Source organism: Scyliorhinus canicula, chromosome 20, assembly GCF_902713615.1.
Source record: "Scyliorhinus canicula chromosome 20, sScyCan1.1, whole genome shotgun sequence".
Taxonomy (NCBI): Eukaryota; Metazoa; Chordata; class Chondrichthyes; order Carcharhiniformes; family Scyliorhinidae; genus Scyliorhinus; species Scyliorhinus canicula.
In genome coordinates, this window is record NC_052165.1 from 76785499 (window position 1) to 76811962 (window position 26464).

A 26464-nucleotide genomic window follows, 5' to 3' on the forward strand; every position below is an offset into this window, starting at 1 on the left:
CCATGCCAGCAGACATAAAGCTTTCAAGTATAACAGCAGCAAATCTAGTCTTTTTAAAATCAAAGAACACCTTCCCAATGAGATTTAGTGTCTTCATTTTGAATTTCTTTAATCATTCTTGAAAGAAAATATAGAAGAGACAGAAAAGGGAAATTATCATTATACAGGGGAGCCCAACATAATCAGGAACTTGCATCTGACCCCTGAAGATTCTGAATAGTTAATTTTGTATCTATAAAGCAACATTTTAAAACAAAATACTTTAAATATTTTGAGCACCCGAGACATTCAGGCCATTAAAGTTTCAAACTTGATGTACAATCTGCTGCTTCAGCTGATCTCACAGACCAGTGGTGTGTGTGTGAATGTTGTGTACTGAAATGCATTCCCTTTTCTCTGTACAAGCTACCCCTTTCCTGCACAAAATCAGACAGGGGGTGAACTCCATGGGTCAGGAAAAGGATGGATGTTAACGATTCCCACTTCTGATCTCGATGTAATGACACCTGTTGGAAGTGCAGGTGTGTGGACGCTGAGCAAAAACAGGACTGGTTTGGCTAAACTCACCTGATTGCTGAATACATTTTAGGAGTCAAAATAACTTGTTTGATTCCAGTTACTCTCAAAATAACAGCAATTTGGGCGGAGGTCTCCAAACTTGGCCTCAGGCCGAGTTCCGTTCAAAAAACAAAGACTCCACAATGTCCAAGTGAATGAAGACAATGGCTTGTGTGGTATTGTCATACAGATTATAAATTTCACGGTCTTTATTGATTTCACTGCAGTCAGCGATAGAAGCAATTGGAACATTGCTAGTGACCCCAACAACTCTTGGTTTATGTATGAGTGTGTATGTATGTACGTGTGCGTGTGATAATTCTGCCCCTATTACCCAGTTGCCTCTGTTGGAAAGTACACATCGAAGAAGAATAGGATCCAGTTTGACTACAGATCCTTCCACATCTGGCATGCAATGTATTAACCTCTCGCATAAACATAGAATTCCTAGTTCAGTAGATCATTCGGCCCATCGAGTCTACACCAACCACCTGAAAGAGCACACGACCACGGCCCATTTCTTCGCCCAATCCCCGTAATCCCACCCAACCTGCACACCTTTGGACACCAAGGGCAATTTTAGCATAGCCAATCCACCTAACCTGCACATCTTTGGACAGTGGGAGGAAAACGGTGCACCCGGAGGAAACCCACGCAGACACGGGGAGAATGTACAAGCTCCGCACAGTCACCCAAGATTGGAATTGAACCCGGGTTCCTGGCGCTGTGAGGTAGCAGTGCTAACCTCTGTCCACCGGGAGAAGAACAAGTTCCCGTGGGAAGACTCTGCAAAGCTGATATTTCTGGCGAGTGAGAGTCAAGACTTTGAGGAGAGGAAGATAAAGCAAGGTAGAACACTGCGTAAAAAATAATCTTCTAAAGTCCAATTTGCATTTAATTTTTTGTCTCTATAGTGATTTTCTATATAAGGCCATAAGACCATAAGATATTGGAGCAGACTTAGGCTGACAACGGCATGGAGCAGAGCTCAAAATGCTGCCTAAACCGCTTCCAAATGTTTAGGGTTAACACCATCACCGAACTAGAGGTAAATTTCGTTGAAGAAAACGGAAACGAGGCAGTTACCAAGGCCCTCAAACAAGAACCCCGCCAACAGCACGGTAGCATTGTAGATAGCACAATCGCTTCACAGCTCCAGGGTCCCAGGTTCGATTCCGGCTTGGGTCACTGTCTGTGCGGAGTCTGCACATCCTCCCCGTGTGTGCGTGGGTTTCCTCCGGGTGCTCCGGTTTCCTCCCACAGTCCAAAGATGTGCAGGTTAGGTGGATTGGCCATGTTAAATTGCCCTTAGTGTCCAAAATTGCCCTTAGTGTTGGGTGGGGTTACTGGGTTATGGGGATAGGGTGGAGGTGTTAACCTTGGGTAGGGTGCTCTTTCCAGGAGCCGGTGCAGACTCGATGGGCCGAATGACCTCCTTCTGCACTGTAAATTCTACGTAAAACAGCTCACCTCCATCTGCCCTGTTCTCTATATTCTCTGTGCCCACTCTTTCAAACTCAAACTTTTCATAATTTTAAAGACCTCTGTAGTATTAGGTGATCCCTCAGTATTCTTCTTTAAAGGGACGCAACCTCTCAATCCCTTTCCTGATATGTATACCACTGCCTTTACCCATAAACACGTGCAAACAGAATGTTAGAAAAGCATAAAAAGCACCAGCCTTGGTTAGCAGAGAGGACACAACAAGTCTGTCCCAACTTCTTACATTCATATCAGGTTTCCCATATTCAAAAGAGAGCTTGACACCCTAAAAAAAAATAGCAGTTCTGGAAACTTCTACTTTCGTGAGCAGACTCAAAATATTTGCATAAATCAATGATACTCACCAAAACCCACAGTCTCAAGAGGTGACTATGCTTGCCAATCACTAGTATTTTTTATGGTTTAAATGGCTATATGCTGAAGATTTCTAACACCCACACCTGCACTTCAAGGAGTGCCCACTTTCCCTCCCAATATTAAAAAGTACTCCAGGTTCCGAGTTGTAAAAGTTTTACAAAGTACAATTCCTTCTTTACTTGATGGCTACAGGTCTGTACTGGTTGAGATATAGGTGATGTCAAATTAAAAGAATCACACAAGAATTCTGGCTCAATATCAAAGTTCGCCCTTGCATGACAATACTATATGGTGTTGTTCTTAAGTCATAAATGAAGGAAGGAGCAGCAGTGTACTCAAAAAAAATTTGAACAACAAAACCCAGGAGGAATGTGAATTGTGGATGTGATACTCCCCAAAACTTCAAACAACTTTTTATCCCATTCTATTAAAGTTGAAAGAACATGATATAGGCCCAACTTTTCCAGGGCGTCATTGTTTGGTTAATATTTAAATTTGACTTGGGAGATGCATACACAAAGTGAGCTTCAATAACCCATGTTGCTGGCAGAACAGTCTGGAGATTTTCTGGAGCCTAGATCAAGTGAAAAACAAGACACTACACTTGTCTTGCTGATCACAACCTTTTGTTTGTATTCTGAAAACAAGGAAATTAACTACTGATCCCAGAAGCAGAGAGTAACATGGCTTGGATTTTAAAAATTGAAAGATTTATTAAGAAAAGGAAACTTAAAACACACAAGATCAAAGTTACACAGTTAAAACAGTCTTAAAAAACAGCCCATAGAACACAGAAGTAAACAGAGTGGAAGGCAATACTCCCTTATAGATTTTGAACAAGAAAGATCCAGTAATATTACCCAAGGCAAAAGCTGCTCTCACTTTACTGAGGTATACCACACAACTTCTCACTCTCTTCCACTCTGTTGTAGAAATCCAAGAAAATTCAGAAACAAGACTGCTTTTTGAAATAAAGGCTTTTCCGGTTTCTGGGAGGCTGCTTCATATTTCACACCTTCTTTCAGCAAAGAGCAGTAACCAGGATGCCTTCACCACACAGCTAACAAAAGCGGAGCTCAACATCTCCCCTTAAATATCTTGTTTCCCCTTTACTCTTCAATTCCAAAATCTGCAGCAACTATGAACTCAACTTTTCAAAAACATAAAGGGAGAGATTTTCCGCAAATGCGGAGAATCGTAAAGGCTGCCGTGGGATAGGCCGTGACCCACGGCAGCCTTCACGCCCACTTCCGGGACCGATTCTCGCCCCCCCCCCGGGCGGGGCTAGAAGCGCGGCCCCATGCGTCACGACCTTGATGACGGTCGTCAAGGCCGCACGTCAAGTGTCACGCCAGCTGACGCGGCCTATGACATCAGCCGCGCATGCGCAGGTTGGACAACGCCAACCCGCGCACGCGCAGTTGCCGTCTTTTCCCTCAGCCGCCCCGCAAGATGTGGCGGCTTGATCTTGCGGGGCGGCGGAGGGAAAAGAGTGCGTCCGTTACGGAGGCCTCGGAGAATCGGCGCTCGGCGTAAAAAAACGGCGAGCGGCGATTTGTGGCGTGGGTCGGGCGTGGGGGGGGGAAAGAGAATAGCGGGAGGGCGTGAAAAATGTCAGGAGCCCCTCCCGCTATTCTCCCACCCGACGTGGGGTTTCAGGCGGCCTTTGTGTCAGGTGATGTGATGTTAAAGTTTTGTGCAGAGTCTATAGAAGTAAATTAAAGGTGTTTGTGGAAAAGGAGCAGAGCCTTTGACTCATTATACAACAGCAGCTAAACATATAACAAATGGTAGCAGAGGATGGTTGCTGTGCAAATCTGAAGGGTTGAAAGATTCAACTTTTTCAGACCAAACCAAGGAGTGAGTGAGAAGAAAAAAACCCCCAAAGATATATGGCTGAACCGAGGATAGAGGTGGCAGGATATGACTATAGTTAGATGAATTGGCCAGGCTAAATTGCTCTTAGGGTCCAAATTGCCCTTAGTGTTAGGTGGGGTTACTGGGTTATGGGGATAGGGTGGAGATATGGGCTTGGGTAGGGTGCTCATTCCAAGAGCCGGTGCAGACTCGATGGGCCGAATGGCCTCCTTCTGCACTGTAAATTCTATGATAATGGGTACAGATTACAAATTTTCAAATTTAGACAGAGCAGACAGACACGACGAGGAACCAGGGTCATCTGGTACGCACGTGTTACAGAACTATGAGGACCAGTTAACTGATATAGACAGGGTTTCTGTCGAGGAACACAACACTTCTGATGATTTAGAACAGGCCATTTTTCCGAAAGGACAACTGCCAAAAGTTGGTACAAAAGTGACATACTTGCCTGAAGGGTCTAGTCAATGGAAGAATGAAACTGCTATTAGTGGAGCAGGGAAGGCTACTGGAAAGTATAAATATTGGGCAGCAGGGTAGCATGGTGGTTAGCATAAATGCTTCACAGCTCCAGGGTCCCAGGTTCGATTCCCGGCTGGGTCACTGTCTGTGTGGAGTCTGCACGTCCTCCCCCTGTGTGCGTGGGTTTCCTCCGTGCTCCGGTTTCTTCCCACAGTCCAAAGATGTGCGGGTTAGGTGAATTGGCCATGCTAAATTGCCCGTAGTGTCCTAATAAAAGTAAGGTTAAGGGGGGGGGGCGCGTTGTTGGGTTATGGGTATAGGGTGGATACGTGGGTTTGAGTAGGGTGATCATGGCTCGGCACAACATTGAGGGCCGAAGGGCCTGTTCTGTGCTGTACTGTTCTATGTTCTATGGTTGAATGTACAGCATTCATGGGAGGGAGTCAAGACAATGGGTTGGGAACACGGTTCAAAAATGGAGGGCACAGAAACGCAGTGCCAGTTCAGATAGTACATTGGATAGTGAACAGGTCGGCAGGAAAGGTTGAGAACTATTGAAAGGACATCCCACAGCAGAGGGGAAAGATCAAGCAGTAGCAGTACAGAACGAGTTACCAGGCAGAAGAGGGGACTTCGTTTCTCAAGGTCTCGGAACATGAGTAAGACTACAAATACTAATAGGAGCAGAGGCCCGCATTCACGTGAGATTTTGGTGGCTTCCAATAAGTTAGATGAAGAAATTATCAAAGATGCCAAACAGCAAGAACTGCATAGTTGCAGTGAATTTGGGGGTCTACACGGAAGTACCGGATAGGGGACAAAGAGGTCTATCCCACAGATGGATTTGCACCGAAAAGGTTCTTCTGGATGGAACTTATAAGGCAAAGGCCAGGCTTGTGGCAAGGGCATTTGAAGAAAACTTAGATGATCAGGATTTAAGGGTAGATTCACCTACGGCAGGAAAGGTTATTTTAAAGATCTTCTTGGCTCTATTAACCACAAAAGCATGTGACTGCAAATCTATAGATATAAAAGCTGCCTTCTTGCAGGGGCATCAGCTCCAGAGACATTTTTCTCCGTCCTCTTAAAGAGGCAGCTAACACAGAAGGGGTACTCTGGAAGTTGAATAAATGTGTATATGGATTAAATGATGCGTCTAGAGTCTGGTATTTTTTGGTAAGGTCAGTTTTGTTAAAGTTAGTCTGTTGCCAGTTGAAAGCAGATCCGGCAATGTTTTATTGGCACTATAAAGGAAATCTTTCTGACATCTTTATGATGCATGTCGATGATGTTTTGCGGGGTCGGACAAGTGATTTCGAAACTATTGTAATATCTGGTTGGAGGAAAGAATTCACGGTTGGAAGTCAGGCTTCCGGTGCATTTAAATATATTGGACTGGAAATCGGACAAAGTTAGGGGCAACTTTACGTCAGCAATCTTATTTAGAAAGCATCAGCCCAATAGCAATTAGCCATGGCCGGGTTTTACAAATAGACGCAATGGTTTCAAAGATGGAAAAAGAGCAACTGCGAGGTTTAATTGGGTAACTGAATTGGTTAGATAGGCAGACTAGACCGGGCGTGAGTTTTAATGCCTTAGAGTTGAATACAAAAATGAATGATCCCAAAGTGGAAGACATAATAAGAGCAAATAAAGCATTGGTCAAAATAAAAATGCAGGAGTGTGTTTTGAGGTTCCCGGTTTTAGGTGACTGTAGGCACTTGAAACTCATAGTTTATAGTGATGCATCCTATGTACATTTATGTGATGGGGTTTCAAGCACAGGAGATTTTATAATTTTCCTTTTGGGGAACAATGGTAAATGTTGCCCTCTTGTGTGGGAAACAAAGAAAATAAGGAGATTGGTCAAAAGCACTTTGGCTGCTGAGACTTTAAGCCATGTAGAGGTGATGGAAATGGCCTTTCATGTATCGCAGATATTGACAGAAATTTAGGGAATAGAGGATTTGGGTAATATACCTATTGAATGTCACATTGACAATAAATCCCTGTGGGAAAATGTGCACTCCACAAAAATGTCAATGAAAAAAGGTTAAGGATAGACATTGCAAGTTTGAAGCAGATGTTGGACAGAGGGGAAATAGCAATAATTAAATGGGTTGACAGTAGATATCAATTGTCAGACTGTTTTACAAAGAGGGGCTAGCTCACAGAAACTTTTCAATATTGTTAATGAAGGGCACCTGTTTCTGTGACTGTTTCTTTTGCTTACAAAAATGAAAAAAGGGGGGGGGGGAAATTGCGTGTGTGTTTTTGAGTTTCTTGTAATTTTGTTTTCACCTAATTATTTGTTTTCTCCAAGGGGAGACTGTTAAGTAATGGGTTAAGAGACATTACAATTAGTTGTCTCATTTATGTTAAGTATCCAATAATTGACACTGATATGTAAAGGGGCTTCAGGTGGCCTTTGTGTCAGGTGATGTGATATTAGAGTTTTGTGCAGAGTCTGTTGAAGTAAATTAAAGGTGTTTGTGGAAACGGAGCAGAACCTTTGACTTTTTGTACAACAGCAGCTAAACGCAGTGGTTGCTGAGTGAGTGCTTGCTGAGAAGGGGAGTAAATTTTTTTTTAAACTTACTGTTGGGAGTTTCCAGCTGAATCCGGTCGGAGTGAGGACAGAGTGACTGCTGAGTAAGTAGTAAAGATTTAAATTATTTGCGCAGGCCCATAACAGCTGATTGCTGTTCTTGTGTGGGGCACAGTGGTTGCTGGTTAAGTGTTTTATTTTTACCTGTATTTAAGTTGGGCAGTTCCTAGACACTACACCCTTCCACCTCCTTTAACCTAAGGGGTAGAGTGAATAACAGGTAAGCTTTCTTTCTTTTTCTTTCTTTATCTAGAGGGGATGGCAGGGAAAGCAGTGCAATGTTCCTCCTGCAGAATGTTTGAGGTGAGGGCGCTGTTAGTGTCCCTGCTGATTTCACCTATGGGAAGTGTACCCACCTCCAGCTCCTCAGAAACACGTCAGGGAACTGGAGCTGCAGCTGGATGAACTTCGGATCATTCGGGAGGCAGAGGTGGTCATAGATAGTAGGTTCAGGTATGTAGTTACTCCGAAGAATCAAGATAGATGGGTGACGGTGAGAGGGACTGGGAGGAAGCAGTCAGTGCAGGGATCCTCAGTGGTCGTTCCCCTCAATAACAAGTATACCGTTTTGGATACTGTTGTGGGGCACGGCCCACCAGGGGTAAGCCATGGTGAACGGATCTCCAGCACTGATTCCGTCCCTGTGGCTCAGAACGGAAGGAGGGAGAGCAGGAGAGCAATAGTTTTTGGGGACTCGATAGTTAGAGGGACAGATAGACAGTTCTGTGGCAGTGGAAGAGACTCACGGATGGTATGTTGCCTCCCGGATGCCAGGGTCCGTGACATCTCGGACCTTGTTTTCAGAATCCTTCAGGGGAGGGGGAACAGTCACAAGTTGTGGTACACATCAGTACCAATGACATAGGTAAGAGAAGAAATGGAGATTTAAAACAGGAATTTAGGGAGCTAGGGTGGAAGCTGAGAGCCAGGACAAGCCATGTTGTCATCTCTGGTTTGTTACCGGTGCCACGTGCTAGTGAGGTGAGAAACAGGGAGAGAGTGCAGCTAAACACGTGGCTGCAGGAGGGAGGGTTTCAGGTACGTGGATAATTGGAGCACATTCTGGGGAAGGTCGGACCTGTACAGACAGGACGGTCTGCCACCTGAACCAGAGAGGCACCAATATCCTGGGAGGGAAATTTGCTACGGCTCTTTGGGGGGGTTTAAACATTTGTCAGGGGGCTGGGAAAACGAGCTATAGTCCAGAAGCCAGTGTTGAGAGTAGTGAGGTACTGAGGAGGGTATCAAGGTCTGGGGCCTCACGGTAGCATGGTGGTTAGCATCAATGCTTCACAGCTCCAGGGTCCCAGGTTCGATTCCCGGCTGGGTCACTGTCTGTGTGGAGTCTGCACGTCCTCCCCGTGTGTGCGTGGGTTTCCTCCGGGTGCTCCGGTTTCCACCCACAGTCCAAAGATGTGCGGGTTAGGTGGATTGGCCATGCTAAATTGCCTGTAGTGTCCTAAAAAGTAAGGTTAGAGGGGGGGGGTGTTGTTGGGTTACGGGTATAGGGTGGATACGTGGGTTTGAGTAGGGTGATCATTGCTCGGCACAACATCGAGAGCCGAAGGGCCTGTTCTGTGCTGTTCTATGTTCTATCTTATAAATCCACTTCACCATGGCCTTTTTATATTTAGCACCTTTCTGCCTGTTATTGCTCAACTCTGCCAGATACATAGATTATAGAATTTACAGCTCAGAACGACGCATTTAGCCCATTGAGTCTGCACCCGATCAAACCAGACAGCATCCTGGTAAATCTCCTTTGCACTCTTTCCAATGCTTCCACATCCTTCCTATAATGAGGTGACCAGAACTGCACACAATACTCCAAATGTGGTCTCACCAGGGTCACGTATAGTTGCTGCATAACCCCACGGCTCTTAAACTCAAGCCCCTTGTTAATAAGCGCTAACACACTATAAGCCTTCTTCACAGCTCTATCCACTTGAGTCTCAAAGAGCACACTACTTAAGCCCAGGCACCCGTCAGATCCCTGTAACCAAGTAACCCCACCTACCCTTTTGGACACTTAAGGGGCAATCTGCACATCTTTGGTTTGTGGGAGGAAACTGGAGCACCCAGAAGAAACCCACGCAGACATGGGGAGAAAGTACAAATTCCACACAGTCACCCGAGGCTGGATTCCCTGGAGCTGGGTCCCTGGAGCTGTGAGGCAGCAGTGTCTCTTTCCCTCTATTAACTTTTACCTAGTTTAATTAAATAATTTACATGCACATACATTCTTTACATAATAACACAATATTCCCCCAAAATATATCAACAATAACACCTACTCTCTCAATATTTAGTCATTCCTCAAATAATTAGCTATGCCAACAGCTGGCACAGGAAGCAGAACCCATGTGTCCTGGCAATTTGCTCACTTGGAGATAACCAACACATTTGAGGAGCTCACTGACTGCACACAATGAATTCCGTCAAAGCACTCAGTGCTGTTGGCTGAGTGTTAGTCACTGGCTTTTAACCTCTGGGTTCAAATCCAGCTCAGACTAATGGGATGAATATTTCCTGTCTCACTGCAAGGATTCAACAAGAAATTCAGTTCCACAGGCCTATGGCACAAATGTAGTCTGAATTAAATGATTTAAATGCACTTTTGGACATCTTGAGGTTATGAAAAGCGCAAAGTAAATGACAGCTTTTCAGCAAATGTGCGGAAAGAACGAAGGAACTTGACTCTGCATCTGTTCTGCTATACCTGAACCAGGGACTGCACATTGCTGACACTCAGAACCTCAAATTGGAACAGACTTTCAAGAGTATTGTTGCTTGATGAGAATAAGTGTTATGGCTTTTCGTTTATATGTAACGGGTTAGAAATTACATCTTATGAAACTGCTTTATGTCAAGTATTACTTTGCTGGATAACATGCTCTCATCAAGCTGGGGCCTTGACAGTTCCACCATTGTTCAATATCCCTTGGCACACGCAGTGTCATAACTGGCAACTTCAGGACCTTGTCCCTTTCAAATTTTGAATCCTCATGGTTTTCAGATGGACAGTTCAGGTTAGGTAATTCAAGTAGGTGTGCCACCACACCAATGCAGCATCTAGCCCATCAAACCAGCAAGGGCAGCATGGTGGCACAGTGGTTAGCATTGCTGCCTCACAGCTCCAAGGACCCGGGTTCAATTCTGGCCTCAGATGACTGTCTGTGTGGAGTTTGCACTTTCTCCCCGTGTCTGCGCAGGTTTCCTCTGGGTGTTCGGTTTCCTCCCACAGCCCAAAGGTGTGCAGTTTAGGTGGATTGACCATGCTAAATTTCCCTTAGTGTTGAAAAGGCTAGGTGGGGTTACGGGGATAGGGTGGAAACGAGAGCTTAAGTAGGGTGTCCTTTCTAAGAGCCGGTGCAGATTCGATGGGCTGAATGTCCTCCTTCTGCACTAAATTCTATGATGTTATTTCACTTACCTAATAAAAATAAAAATTCATGTATGGCACTGGTCGATAGCAAGGAGCGATATAGGACCAGAAGGCATATCTGAAGGCAAAATCTGTGTGGGTAGAGTTGAGGAATCGCAAAGGTAAAAAGACCCTGATGGGAGTTGTGTACAGGACCCTAGCAGAAGTCAGGATGTGGGGCATAAAATAAATCAGGAGATAGAAAAGGTATGTAAAAAAGGCAATATTACAATTATCATGGGGGACTTCAATATGCAGGTGGACTGGGAAAATCAAGCTGGTAGTGGATCCCAAGAAAAGAGATTTTTTTTTGGAGCAGCTTGTGACAGAGCCTACTAGGGAACAGGCAATTCTGGATTTGGTGATGTGTAATGAGGCAGACTTGATTAGGGAACTTCAGGTGAAGGAACCCTTGGGGAGCAGTGACCACAATATGTTAGAATTTACCCTGCAGTTTGAGAGGGAGGAGCTGGAATCAGATGTAATGGCATTACAATTATATACGGGTAACTACAAAGACATGAGGGAGGAGCTGGCCAGAGTTGATTGGAAAAGGAGCCTAGCAAGGAAGACAGTGGAACAATGGCAGGTGTTTTTGGAGGTTATTCGCGAGGCACAACAGAAATTCATCCCAAGGAGGAGGAAACATGCTAAGGGGAGGACAAAGTATCCATGGCTGACGAGGGAAGTCAAGGACAGCATAAAAGTTTTTTTTTAAAAGCATACAGTGGTGAGGATTAGTGGAAAGCCAGAGGATTGGGAAGCCTTTAAAAGCGAGCAGAGGACATCTAAAAAAGCAATAAGGCAGGAGAAGATGACGTAGGAGTGCAAGCTAGCTAGTAATAGAGGAAGACAGGAAGAGTTTTATTCAATATATAAAAGGTAAGAGAGACAAAAATAGACATTGGGCCACTGGAAACTACGGCTGGAGAAATAATAATAGGAAACACAGAAATGGCAGAGAAACTGAATAGTTACTTTGCATCAGTCTTCACGGTGGAAGATACGAGTGGGATGCCAGAGCTCCAGGAGATCCGGGGGCAGAGATGAGTGCAGTGACCGGAAGGTTCTGAGGAAACTGAAAGGTCTGAAGGTGGGTAAATCACCTGGAACAGATGTACTACACCCCAGGGTTCTAAAAGAGATAGCTCAGGAGATTGTGGAGGCATTGGTGATGATCTTTCAGGAATCACTGGAGACAGGAAAGGTCCCAGAGGACTGAAAAGTGGCTAATGTAACACCCCTGTTTAAGAAGGGAGGGAGGCAGAATACGGGAAATTATAGGCCGGTTAGCCTGACTTCGGTCATTGGCAAGATTTTAAGAGTCCATTATTAAAGATGAGATCGTGGAGTATTTGGAAGTGCATGATAAAATAGGACTGAGTCAGCACGGCTTCGTTAAGGGGAGGTCATGTCTGACAAATCTGTTAGAGTTCTTTGAGGAAGTAACAAGGAAGTTAGACAAAGGAGAACTAGTGCACATGATTTATTTAGATTTCCAGAAGGCCTTTGACAAGGTGCCACATAGGAGACTGTTAAATAAGTTTAAGAGCCCATGGTGTTAAGGGTAAGATCCTGGCATGGATAGAGGATTGGCTGATTGGCAGAAGGCAGAGAATGGGGATAATGGGGTCATTTCAGGGTGGCAGCTGGTGACTAGTGGTGTGCCTCAGAGGTCTGTGCTACGATCACAACTTGTCACAATATACATTTAATGATCTGGAAGAAATGAACTGAAGGCACTGTTGCCAAGTTTGCAGATGATACAAAGATCTTTGGAGAGGCAGGTAGTATTGAGGAAGCAGGCGGGCAGCAGAGGGACGTGGACGAGATAGGAGAATGGGCAAGGAAGTGGCAGATGGAATACAATGTGGAAAAGTATGAGGTTATGCACTTTGGAAGGAGAAATGGAAGAATAGACTATTTTCTAAATGGGAAGATGCTTAGGAAATCAGAAGCACAAAGGGACTTGGAAGCCCTTGTTCACGATTCTTTTAAGGTTAACGTGCAGGTTCAGTCGGCAGTTAGGGAGGCAAATGCAATGTTAGCATTCATGTCGAGAGTGCTAGAATACAAGACAGGAATGTACTGAGCCTATACAAGGCTCTGGTCAGACCCCTTTTGGAGTATTGTGAGCAGTTTTGGGTCCCGTATCTAAGGAAGGATGTGCTGGCCTTGGAAAGGGTCAAGAGGAGGTTCACAAGAATGATCCCTGGAATGAAGAGCTAGTCGTATGAGGAAGGTTTAGGACTCTGGGTCTGCACTCTTTGGAGTTTAGAAGGATGAGGGGAATCTTATTGAAACTTACAGGATACTGCGTGGCCTGGATAGAGTGGCCATGGAGAGGATGTTTCCACTTGTAGGAAAAACTTTAAGCAGAGGACACCAGCTCAGACTAAGGGGACGATCCTTTAAAACAGAGACGAAGAGGAATTTTGTCAGCTTTGGATTGGATTGGATTTGTTTATTGTCACGTGTACCGAGGTACAGTGAAAAGTATTTTTCTGCAAGCAGATCATTCAGAAAAGGGAATTAAACAAAATTCAAGAAAATACATGAGAATACATAATAGGGCAACACAAGATATACAATGTAACTACATAAGCATTGGCATCAGTTGAAGCACACAGGGTGTAGTGTTAATGTGGTCAGTCAAGAAGAGCGTCATTTAGGAGTCTGGTGACAGTGGGAAGAAGCTGTTTTTGCCGCAGAAGGCTGTGGAGGCCAAATCACTGAGTGTCTTTAAGTCAGAGATAGATAGGTTTTTGATCAATAAGGGAATCAGGGGTTATGGGTAGAAGGCAGAAGAATGGGAATGAGAAAAATATCAGCCTGATTGAATGGCGGAGCAGACTCGATGAGCCGAGTGGCTTAATTCTGCTCCTATGTCTTACGGTCTTATGATCAAAATGCAAGTTTTTGGACAGCCAGATTAGACACTCTGCAGACAGCATGGAAAAATAGGCCTAAGGACACCAAAGGTTGCAGACAAGGGTGAAGGCGGATGTTCTCGCCTTTGCCTCGATAATAGCCCGTAGGAGAGTTCTGCGGAGATGGTGATCCTCTGCTCCACCCAGTGCGTCAGTCTGATTGGAAGACGTTATGGAATTTTTATATCTGGAGAAGGTCAAGTACATCGTCAGGGGGTCAGTCAAGGGGTTCTACCCGAGGGGGCAGCCATTCATTTCCTACATTAAAGAATTAGTCACCATCAGTTGTTTGGGATGGGGGTCTCATCGCTGGGGAAAGGATGCTTCTTTCCTGGGTGGGCTTTGCATGGTTGATTTTTTTTCTAATGCTGTATTTTGAAATATTGGGTTTTCCATGTTGTTACTGTGTATTTTGTTTGTTATAGAATCCCAACAGGGCAGAAGGCTGTTCGGCCCATCGAGTCTGCAACAACCCTCTGAAAGAGCACCTTACCGAGCCCCACCCCCATCTCCGTAACCTCACCTAACCTTTGGACACTAAGGGGCAATTTAGCATGGTCAATCTACCTAAACTACATACCTTTGGACTGTGGGAGGAAACCGAAGCACCCGGAGGAAACCCACGCAGACAAGGGAAAAACTTGCAAACTTCACACAGACAGCACCCGAGGCCAGAATTGAACCCGGGTCCCTGGCGCTGTGAGGCGGCAGTGCTAACAGTGTGGCACCATGCCGTATAAATGAAAATTCTTTAATAAAATATATTATTTTTTAAAAAGGACACCAAAGCTGGGAAAATGGAGAGGGAGGACGAATTTGCAGATGGCCAGAATCAGTGAACCACAGCACATATAACAAATACATGGCTGCAGCAAACTCTAACAGTGTGGTTGAGGCAGACCATTCTAGACTTGGAGGTTAATTTCAGCATATTAAGTTTGCACATTCTCCCCGTGTTTGCATGGGTTTCGCCCCACAACCCAAAGATGTGCAAGTAGGTGGATTAGCCACGCTAAATTGCCCCTTAATTGGAACAAAAATGATTGGGTACTCTAAATTTAAAAAAACATTTTTTTTTTTACATAAAAAGAGTGTCAGCATATTATCAGTTAGACCATATAGATTAATCAATAGGAATTGGTGCAGGAAGGCTCCAAGGAAGTGAATTTCAACAAGCTTGTGGGAGATCAGAATGAGTCAGGCACAGAAAATGGTACAGCAATGAAGACTGATAGGCAATAATAAAGCAGGAAGGGTTTTGGCAGCAGTGGAGTGATGGAGCGAAAGAAGTGGATAATACTGAAGCTGGAGTAATTTTGCTCAGTTGCAAAATTTTGCACAGCCTCATGTAAACTATGCCAGTGATTAGAGTTGGTGCTAAAATCAATGTTCAGAGAGTAAAGTTTTAGATCTGGTTTATAAACAATGGTTTCAGTGTTATCAATACTCAGCTAGTGAAGATTTTACTCATCCACAACCTAATATCACAGAAGTAGTCATGGGATTGAGGGAAGTGGTGATTTCTGTGTACTTACGAAAGCTGTTTACATGCCAGTGAATTATATTATAGTGGAATTTAGACAGTGAAGAGCAGGCCAAGAATGGATCCATCAAGAACTCAAGGTGTACCATATGGGGTCAGGAAGATAAGCAATTGAAACAGTAATGCTGGCTACCTTAGGAAGGACAAGAGAAGAATTAAAAAGAGTAGTTGCAAGGGCCCTAAAAACAGGATAGGTCATGCAGGGGATCAATATGGCCAAATACCCAGTCAGATGGAAAACAAGGAGCAAGGTAGACAGAAGGGATTCAAACAGCCAATTTTGGCAGGGCCTGGAACATGGTTGGGACATATTGGTTCAATGAAGAGTGCAGATCATGCCAGGAGTAACACCAGGTATACCGCAAAATGAGGTGGCGACCCGTGAAGCTACAACACAGGACTACTTGTGTGCTAACAGCATAAGCAGCAAGTAATAGACAGAGCTAAGTGATTCCACAATGAGCGCATCAGATCTAAGCTCTGCAGTCCTGCCACATCCGGCCATGAATGGTGGTGGACAATTGAACAACCGGGCAGGGGATTGGGCCCAAGTCTTTTGAAGGTTGTTACAGACTCAATGAGCTGAATGGCCTCCTTCTGCATTGTAGGGATTCTATGACCTCACTGGGAGAGGTGGCTTTGTAAATATCCCCATCCTCAATGATGGAGGGGTCCAGCACATGTGCAAAAGACAAGGCTCAGGCAATCGCAACAATCTTCAGCCAGAGGTGCCAAGTGGATGATCTCAGTCTCCTCCGGAGATATCCAGCATCACAGATGTCAGTCTTCAGCCAATACAATTCACTCCACGCGATATCAAGAAACGACTGAAGGCACTGGATTTGGACCCTGACAATATTTGGGGCCTCACGGTAGCATGGTGGTTAGCATCAATGCTTCACAGCTCCAGGGTCCCAGGTTCGATTCCCGGCTGGGTCACTGTCTGTGTGGAGTCTGCACGTCCTCCCCGTGTGTGCGTGGGTTTCCTCCGGGTGCTCCGGTTTCCTCCCACAGTCCAAAGATGTGCGGGTTAGGTGGATTGGCCATGCTAAATTGCCCGTAGTGTAAGGTTAATGGGGGGATTGTTGGGTTACGGGTATACGGGTTACGTGGGTTTAAGTAGGGTGATCATTGCTCGGCACAACATCGAGGGCCGAAGGGCCTGTTCTGTGCTGTACTGTTCTAATCTAATCTAATCTAATATTCCGGCCATAGTACTGACGACTTGTGCTCCAGAACTTGCTGCATCCCTAGCCAAGCTGTTCCAGTACAGCTACAACACAGGCATCTACGTAGCAATATAGAAAATGCCCAGTTGTGTCCTGCACACAAGAAACAGGACAATACAACTTAGCCAATTACCACCCTATAAGACTACTCTCAATCATAAAAATGAAAATGAAAATCGCTTATTGTCACGAGTAGGCTTCAATTAAGTTACTGTGAAAAGCCCCTAGTCGCCACATTCCGGCGCCTGTCCGGGGAGGCTGATACGGGAATCGAACCGTGCTGCTGGCCTGCTTGAAAAGCCAGCGATTTAGCCCAGTGAGCTAAATCAGCCCCTAATCATCAGCAATGTGATGGAAGGAGTGATCAACAGAGCAATCAAGCGGCACTTTTTAAATAATGTTTTTATTGAGTTTTTGGCATAAATATGGACAAACAGTAGGAGACAAAAAGGGAAAAGAAAAACTATTTACACCGTGGTTGGCTTCAACTATTTACATACGTACATACATCGTAGTTTTCTTCTTCCCCTTGCATATATTTACAGTGGTGGTTGTGGTTTCCAGTGTTTCGTTCCACACCGGTTTTCTCTTTTGTTTTTTGCCCTTGGTTCAGTTTGTTGCCCCTGCCAGCCCCTCCCCCTGTTTCTCATGCTTCTTTTGCTGGGCATGGTTGGGCTCCACGTTTCCCTGCACCCCTCCCACTCCCCCCCCCCCCCCCCCCCCCCCCCCCGCCCACCTTTCCTTGCTGTGTCGTGGCTACTCCCTCCTGTTCTTTGGCTTCTCAGTTGTTGGCTACAAACAGGTCTTGGAACAACCGAGTGAATAGTTCCCACGTTTTGTGGAAGCCTTCCTCCAACCATCGGATGGCAAATTTAATTTTCTCCATTTGGAGCAATTCCGAAAGGTCGGACAGCCAGTCTGCAGTTTAGGGTGGTGCTGCTGACTGCCAACCGAGCAGGATTCTACAGCAAGCGATTAGGGAGGCAAAGGCAAGGGTATCAGCCCTCTTCCCCCTGAAGAGATCTGGCTGTTCTTATACCTTGAAGACTGCCACTTTTGGGCAAGGCTCCACCCTTATCCCCACCACGTTGGACATAGCCTCAAAGAAGGCTGTCCAAAACCCAGTAAGTCTGGGGCACGTTCCTCGATGGACTGGACATGCTAGTCGTGGGGGAGGATAGGAGACAGGGCCTCGAAACACTTCTAGAATTGGGAGAAGTCATGGAGAGTATAAGCTCATGTCCAAACTCAGCAAGACCTGGACAATATTCAGGCTTGGATTGGCCAGTAGCAAGTTACATTCACGTCACGTCAGTGCCAGGCAATGACCATTTCTTACAAGAGAGAATCTAACCATCGCCCCTTGACATTCAATGGCATTGCCATCGCTGTATCCCCCACAATCAACATTCTGGGGGTTACCATTGATCAGAAACTGAACTGGACTAGCCACATTACTACCGGGGTAACTCGCCTCCTGACACCCTCCAAAGCCTGTCCACCATCTACATGGCACAAGTCAGGGGTATAATGGAATAGTCTCCACGTGCCTGGATGAGCGCAGCTCCAGCAACACTCAAGAAGCTCGACACCATCCAGGACGAAGCAGCCCGCTTGATTGCTCCTCATTCCACAAACGGGCAGCATGGTAGCACATGTGGCTAGCACTGTGGCTTCACAGCGCCAGGGTCCCAGGTTTGATTCCCCACTGGGTCACTATCTGTGTGGAGTCTGCACGTTCTCCCCATGTCTCCTCCCAGGTGCTCCGGTTTCCTCCCACAGTTCAAGGACGTTCAGGTTGGGTGTATTGGCCATGCTAGGTTGCCCTTAGTGTCCAAAGAAGTTTGTTAGGTTGTGGGGATGCGGTGGAAGTTGGGTATTAAGTGGGTTGGTGCAGACTCAATGGGCCGAATGGCCTCCTTGTGCACTGTATGTTCTATGTATCTGTGTATATGTATTCAGCTCCCTCCACCACCACAAACCGTAGCAGCCGTGTGTACCATCTACAAGTTGCACTGCAGTAACTCACGAAGGTTCCTTAGACAGCAGCTTCCAAAACCACTACCATCTAGAAGAACAAGAGTAGTTGATACCTGGCAACCCCATCACCTGGAGGTTTCCCTCCAAGTCACTCAACACCCTGACTTGGAAATACATGCCGTTCCTTCACTGTCGCTGGGGAAAAGTCCTGTAACTTCCTCCCTAACCATACTGTGGGTGTACCTACACCTCAGAGACTGCAGATGATCAAGAAGGAAGCTCACCCCCAATTTCTGAAGAGCAACTAGGAATGGGAAACAAATGCTGGCATAACCTGCGACGCCCACATCCCGTAATTGGCCTGTTCAATTACCTCAAGAGGAAAGTTACCTACAGATAGACAGTAAATGGAGGGGAAGAACAGATAAAGGATGGGATCTTTGAAGAGATATTGATGATGATGGGAGCTGTTTAAGGGACACAATATGAATGGAGTCACTAATAAGAAGAGTAGAGGCCAGGAAAATGCACTTGCAGAGGTTTGAGAAAACAGGAAGTCAATCTCATGAACTGTTAGTTAACTAGGAAAGAATTATAGATTGACAGCCAAGCAGGTGAGTGGTGGGCTGGAGGTGGTCAAGATCAAGAGACCTTTAGGAGGCAGAGTGGAATGGGGACAAGCAGCAGAAACAGTTTTACAGAAGAGTTACCTCTTAGGGATTAAGAAATGCAGGGCAGCACGGTTGCACAGTGGTTAGTACTGCTGCCCCTCAGCGCCGAGGTCCCAGCTTCGGGTCACTGTCCATGTGGAGTTTGCACATTCTCCCCGTGTTTGCGTGTTTCCCCACAACCCAAAAGATGTGCAGGCTAGGTAGATTGACCACGCTAAATTGCTGATAAATTGCTCCTTAATTGGAAAAAATGAATTGGGTAATGATGCTACTTAATAGACTTGTCTTCCACATTACGAATTTTAAACAGTGGCAGTTACACGTCAATAGAACTTCAATTTACCTTATCTTTAAAGAAACAAAACAGCATAAAGCCACTAAAAACAAGATACTAAAAGCAAGATACTAAGTAGTTTCATAACTGTAACCTAACCTTGAAGTTGAACATGATATTTATAAACCCCACAAGAGCAAAGATATCTGAAGCCTTCAATTAGGTAATAACATTGCAACCCAATCCATGTATTCACTATTCTACATGTATGCAGTGTTGCTATTCCATTGTTTCATTCGAGACTAACTATCTCATCAGCATTAAAACATTGACACATGCCCAGATGCCAGGTAGGAATATGAAAAAAAAACAGGACACAATATTATGTTAAAACCTTTTATTTAGTCTTGGACCAATCATGCTGTAATAATGCCTCCAAAGATGTACATAAAATTTGTCCATTGCTGTCATGAAGCTAAAACCAGGGCAGCACGGTGGCCTAGTGGTTAGCACAACCGCCTCACGGCGCTGAGGTCCCAGGTTCGATCCCGGCTCTGGGTCACTGTCTGTGTGGAGTTTGCACATTCTCCCCGTGTCTGCGTGGGTTTCGCCCCCACAACCCAAAAATGTGCAGAGTAGGTGGATTGGCCACGCTAAATGCCCCTTAATTGGAAAAAATAATTGGGTAATCTAAATTTTTTTTTAAAAATGAAGCTAAAACCAAGTTTATACCACAATGTTGTTATTCCCCTCAAATGAGATTTCAGTTTTCTGCCATGGTTCACCTGGGTCTACATATGAAAATTTGCAATTAATCTCACAATTTGGCACCTGTGCTGACTGACACAAGATCAACGCCCAACTGCTGAGTTTATTTAACTGCCATATTCTGCGATATTGCCATAAATACCAGTGGATAGGAAAAAGCTCCCTACAGATCTAAGATGAAGCCACTGGGATAGGACGCAATAATGACACTACTTTAGAAATCTCTAAAATCAATCACAATTTAATTTCTTATGAAAACTACAGAGCCGGTCATCATCTTCAGAAAGCAAAGTGTTGTCTGCATCAATGGTGTCCCAGGTGTACACATCACCAACAATCTATCCTGGTCCACCTGCATCGACCAAGAAAGTACAACAGAGCCTATATTTCGTCAGGAAATTCAGCATGTCCATATTGACTCTCCCACTTTTTACAGATGCACCATGGAAAGCATTCTATCTGGCTGCATCACAGCTTGGAATAGCAACTGCTCGGTCCAAGACTGTAAGAAACTAGAGGATCGCAAACACAGCCCAGTCCATCATGCAAACCCACCTCCCATCCACTGACTCTGTCTATATATCTCTCTCATAATCAAAATATAATCAAAGCCCTCTCCCCTCCAAGTATTATCTCTTCCAACCTCTTCCATCAGTCAGAAGATACAAAAGTCTGATTCAAAGATTCAAAAACAGCTTCTTTCCCCTGCTACCAGACTCTTGAGTGGCCGTCTTATGGACTGAACTGATCTCTCCACGCATCTTCTCTACTCTGTAGCACCACACTCCATATGCTTCAGCCAATGTCTATGTATTTACATTGTGTATCTATCATATATCCTGTTTTTCATGTATGGTACAATCTGACAGGACAGTACGCAGAACAATACTTTTCACTTTACCTCAGTACAGGTGACAATAAATCTAAATAGGTTACGGGGCTGGGAAGAAAAGAAGATTAAGGAAATGAAGGAGATGTTTCTGGGGGTGCAATTTGCGAGTTTGGAGGAATTGGGCGAGACATATGCGCTGGGTCGGGGAGGGATGGTATATACAGGTGCGGGACTTTGCAAGGAAAGTTTTCCCCAACCTTCCCCATAGCGCCTATCTCCTCGCTGTTGGAGACGGTTCTGTCAGTGGCGAGGTTGGAGGGGGTCATCTCGGTGATTTATGGGAGATTTCTGGAGAAGGATGGGATGTCGACGGAGGAAGAGCTGGGGGCAGCACTGGAACAGGGATTGTGGTGTGAGGTGCTGAGGAGGGTGAATGCCTCGACTTCATGCGCGAGGTTGGGGCTGATACAGCTGAAGGTAGTGTATAGTACGCACCTTACAAAATCAAGATGAGTCGGCTGTTCGATGAGGTGGATGATGTCTGTGAGTGACGTGGGAGGGGCCCTGTGAACCGCGCTCATGTTTTGGTCCTGCCCAAAGCTGGAAAGGGTTTGGAGGACGGTGTTCAGTACAATCTCGGTGGTCTTATATGTAGGCCCAATCCCCTAGAAGCCATATTCGGGGTGTCGGACCAGCAAGCAGGGACGGATGTTTTAGCCTTCACCTCGCTGATTGCTCACAGGCGGGTCTTGTTAGGGTGGAGGACAGCTTTTCCACCCTGCGCCTCGGCATGGCGGGGGGGACCTGCTGGAGATTTTGATTCTGAAGGTGAAGTTTGCGCTGAGGGGTGCGAATGAGGGTTTCCACAATTGTTGGGGTTTGTTCATCATGCACTTTCAGGAATTGGTTACAGTTGACTGCTGGAGGGGGGAGACTTGGATTTTTGTTTGTTTTGTATTGTCAAATTGTTGAAAATTGGCGGAATAAAAATTTGCTTAAAAAAAAGACAATAAATCTAAAATGAAGAACTCGTCATTCAGTACACATAAAGTTCATGAACATTATATAGCAATAATAAGGACATTCAGCTGAACAATAAGTCGCTCGGCTATAATGAAAGCATAGATAACCATGCATCAGATATTTCAAAGTAAGCTTTCAAGCTGGTCAAAACTACATTCATCAGACAGAAATTAACTGGACAACTAGGTTCTGGTCCAATTTTGTTTCAAGTTGTCACCCTGGTCTTCTCAAGGCCAGTGATCTATTTGCCATACGGTTCCATTTGTGTCATCTTCCCTCCAGAGATCTTAACCAAGTGACATTCTGAAAACATGGTCTTGACAATGAATACTGCCACTGTGAACCATTTGTCCTCATCTGATGTGCACACATCTGCCTCGGCCATCATGAGTCAGTGAGCAACATTGAGAAACTGGAACTCGGGCTGATCTTTTCCATCCGTCACCCAAAGTCCAATTTTACTGTCAGATGGACTGAGATCTGCCAAGGCTGAAAAACAATCCTGGGGCACTCTCATTGGCATGGCTTCACGCAACATCACCACCCTGTGGATTTACTCACTCGACCACTGGCAACATTTTATTTTACATCCAAGGTAACCAGGGCACAGCCAAAATCTTGCTCCCAAAATAAGCACACACACACAAAAAAATCTTGCAATGAGTTGGTAGCAGATCACAATAGACAAAAAGTACCTGCAACACAACCATTTCTACCCCAACCTTCCCATAAACTTCACACAAGCGTAATAACCTTGACGAGTCCCACATTATAATGCCTGGGGGGGGGGGGGGGGGTACAATTAATGTGATTCACTCAGCAGCCAAAAATAATAATGATTTGGGGGTGACCCAGCAAAGCCACATCACCGCTATTCAGGAGAAGAAAGGTTTTTAAATAGTAGTTTATAACGCGGGCACGCACACAAAAGGTAGGAGCGAGATCCCACAGCAAATAAGGAACAGAATAAACGCGTGAAGAAAAAACTAATCAATGGAACACAGAAATAAACGCCTGGAGGGGCAACGCAAGGACTGGGTTTGCATTTTAAACGATCAGAGAGGGCGATTAGGGACCGCTACTTACCGGGGAGGCTGCCAGAAGCCGGGAGCCAGAGGAGCAGCGAAGCCACGAGAAAGAAGGAGCTGGAGTGCCCGAGGAGACGGCATCCCATCCAGGGTCGGTACCCCGAGAATAGGGGGGAGAGGCGCCGTCGCCGCCGATCAAGTCTCCTTTCCATAGTTGCTCCCCGGTGGCTCCTCTTCTTCCTCTCACTCACACACAGAGTGACCAGCTCGCGCACGCTCGAGCGGAGGGGCGACGTTGCGAGCGGGCGCCGTGACGTCACCCCAACCCCGAGCAAGGAGGCGCCGTCCAGCCCCGCCTCTCCCGCCCCGACCGTTGAGCGCGTGCCTCCCGACCCCAAGCCGCCATGTTGGAAGTTGAGGGTTGGGCGTGGTAAAAGGATCCAAACAGGTGCTACTCCAACTGAGCCCAACCCCCATCAGGGGTCATGGGGAGAAGGCAGGAGAATGGGGATGAGGACATATCAGCCATGATTGAATGGCGGAGCAGACTCGATGGGCCGAGTGGCCTAATTCTGCTCCTATGTCTTATGGTCTGATCTCACAACGTCCTGAAAGGCACCGCAAGAGCCATAGCTGCAAGGGGTGGCTCAGTGGTTACCACCACTATCTCACAGCACTAGGGACCCTGGTTCGATTCCGGCCTCTGATGACTGTGCGGAGTTTGCTCTTTCTCCCCGCATCTGCGTGGGTTTCCTCTGGGTGCCCCGGTTTTCTCCCATGGTCCAAAGATGTGCAGGTTGGGTGGATTGGCCATGCTAAATTGCCAGGGATGTGTCCAGGGTGTACAGGTTAGGTTACCGGTATTAGACATGGGTAGAGTGCTCTTTCAGAGGGTTGGTGCGTATTCGATGGGCCGAATGGCTGCCCTGTAGGAATTTTATGCACCAGTTGTTCAGGAATGAAAGTCTCCATGACACAACCTAACCCTAGTCTACCTTACCCAACCCTATTATACCCTCCCCTTCCCTTGCTGTCCTCTGTTAGGGGTGACAGGCTATATTTCTAGATCTTTTATTGCCTGACCACCCTGTCCAGCAAGCAAAACAAACACATATCCAATATTTTACAATTAACAAGCAAAGATGGGAGCAAAATTTCTTTCCATGGTCAAAGTGACTTTGTTCAACCAGAGTGGTTTAGAACAGTGTCTGGGGCATTGATCATGAATTCCTGGGACTCCACGATATCCTGAAGAGTTGTCAACTCTATTCCTTGCTTTTATCCTATCCTTGCACCCCCATCCCCTCAACCTCATTCATTCCATTTGTTGATGATGATTGTATAAAAACTTTCTGCTGTGTCTTACATTTGCCCTTTTGCCTCCCAGCTCCCTTGTAATTGAATGAAGAATTTATGAGGACTTGAGCCCCAAACTGATTGTAACTGAAAGGTCAATAACAGAGGACACGACATTAAGGTATTTGGCAAAAGAACCGAGGTAGAGTAAGAAAACAACTTTTTATGCAATGGGTGACTGAGAATTTAGAACGTATTACCTGTAGACTTTCAGACACACTGAAGAAACATCTGTTAAAACATACCACATGAACAAGGACATACCACAAAATGCACATAATAAGCAAGTGAACAAATTATAATATAATAAATATATATATATGTGCATAACTTAAGTGTCAACATCCAGGCCACTATTGTGCCCTCAAAATGTCTTAATTTTCTGCTTACGTCCATTATGCCTGGTTGCAACGCTGACATCACCAACTGATGAGAAGATAAGCTCCTGCAAGTGATGCCGCATTGCACACAATGACATTGGCAGATGTCTTGAGGGTCCCAACCTAATTGCAGTCACCTGCACATAGCAGGCTTACTGGAGGTCGTGGGATCATGGGTAGAGGGGCTGAACAGTGATCACTCACCCAGCGAGTGGTCTGAGAGGAAATCCCCTGGGGTGGCTGGTAAGTGCTCTTCCTGCTTCTTGGTGCGAATTTCCTTTTATACCTGAAGAGAAGGGGAACTGTCGTAATGAACCCAATGCCAGAGTGACGAAATGCAGGGCTGTGTGCAGATCTAAATCCCCCATGGTGATTGCCAAACTCTCCATGGAGGAAGCCACATGGCGGAACCATGGCAGGACTTCAGGCTTGGATGGACTCCTCCATTGTCTACACAAGGTGCCGCACAGTCTCTGGCATCTCCTCCACATTTAGTCCCTCCCTGCCTCTGCCCTGCCAGCAGGCTTATTGTGGTGTGGTCCAGATGCCCATCATCTGCCTGAGGCTCAATATGGGCCTGATCCCCAACATTCCTCCCACTTTCAGGGACCTCAGCTGACAGAGCCTTGCTTAGCTGCTGGGACTTGTATATGACTTCAAAAAACGGAATAGGGATAACCCTGGGAATTACAGGCCAGTTTGTCTTACTTCAGTGGTAGGCAAAGTAATTGAAAGGGTACTGAGGGATAGGATTTCTGAGCATCTGGAAAGACACTGCTTGATTAGGGATAGTCAGCACAGATTTGTGACAGGTAGGTCTTGCCTCACAAGTCTTATTGAATTCTTTGAGGAGGTGACCAACCACGTGGATGAAGGTAAAGCAGTGTATGTGGTGTACATGGATTTTAGTAAGGCATTTGATCAGGTTCCCCGTGGTAATCTTATGTAGAAAGTAAGGAGGCATGGGATAGTGGGAAATTTGGCCAGTTGGATAACGAACTGGCTAACCGATAGAAGTCAGAGAGTGGTGGTGGATGGCAAATATTCAGCCTGGAGCCCAGTTACCAGTGGTGTACCGCAGGGATCAGTTCTGGGCCCTCTGCTGTTTGTGATTCTCATTAATGACTTGGATGAGGGAGTTGAAGGGTGGGTCAGTAAATTTACAGATGATACAAAGATTAGTGGAGTTGTCGATAGTGAAGAGGGCTGTTTTCGGCTACAAAGAGACATAGATAGGATGCAGAGCTGGGCTGAGAAGTGGCAGATGGAGTTGAACCCTGAAAAGTGTGAGGTTGTCCATTTTGGAAGGACAAATATGAAAGCGGAATACAGAGTTAACGGTAGGGTTCTTGGCAACGTGGGGGAGCAGAGAGATCTTGGGCTCTATGTTCATAGATCTTTGAAAGTTGCCACTCAACTGGATAGAGCTGTGACGAAGGCCTATGGTGTGCTAGCATTCATTAGCAGAGGAATTGAATTTAAGAATCGTGAGGTGATGATGCAGCTGTACAAAACCTTGGTAAGGCCACATTTGGAGTACTGTGTGCAGTTCTGGTCGCCTCATTTTAGGAAGGATGTGGAAGCTTTGGAAAAGGTGCAAAGGATATTTAACAGGATGTTGCCTGGAATGGAGAGTCGGTCTTACGAGGAAAGGTGAGGG

At 45.7% G+C, this 26464-nt stretch overlaps 1 protein-coding gene across 3 annotated transcripts in view; it reads right to left on the minus strand.

Annotated features, from left to right (window-relative positions):
- LOC119954950 (UPF0606 protein KIAA1549-like) overlaps positions 1-23334 on the minus strand; it is a 323510-nt gene extending 300176 nt beyond the window's left edge. For all 3 annotated transcript variants that reach the window (XM_038780692.1, XM_038780693.1, XM_038780694.1), the window contains exon 1: positions 23127-23334. In XM_038780692.1, the coding sequence (XP_038636620.1) occupies positions 23127-23280 (154 nt within the window). In that variant the 5' untranslated portion in view covers positions 23281-23334. The remainder of the gene's footprint in view (positions 1-23126) is intronic.
- Positions 23335-26464: the final 3130 nt, after the last annotated feature.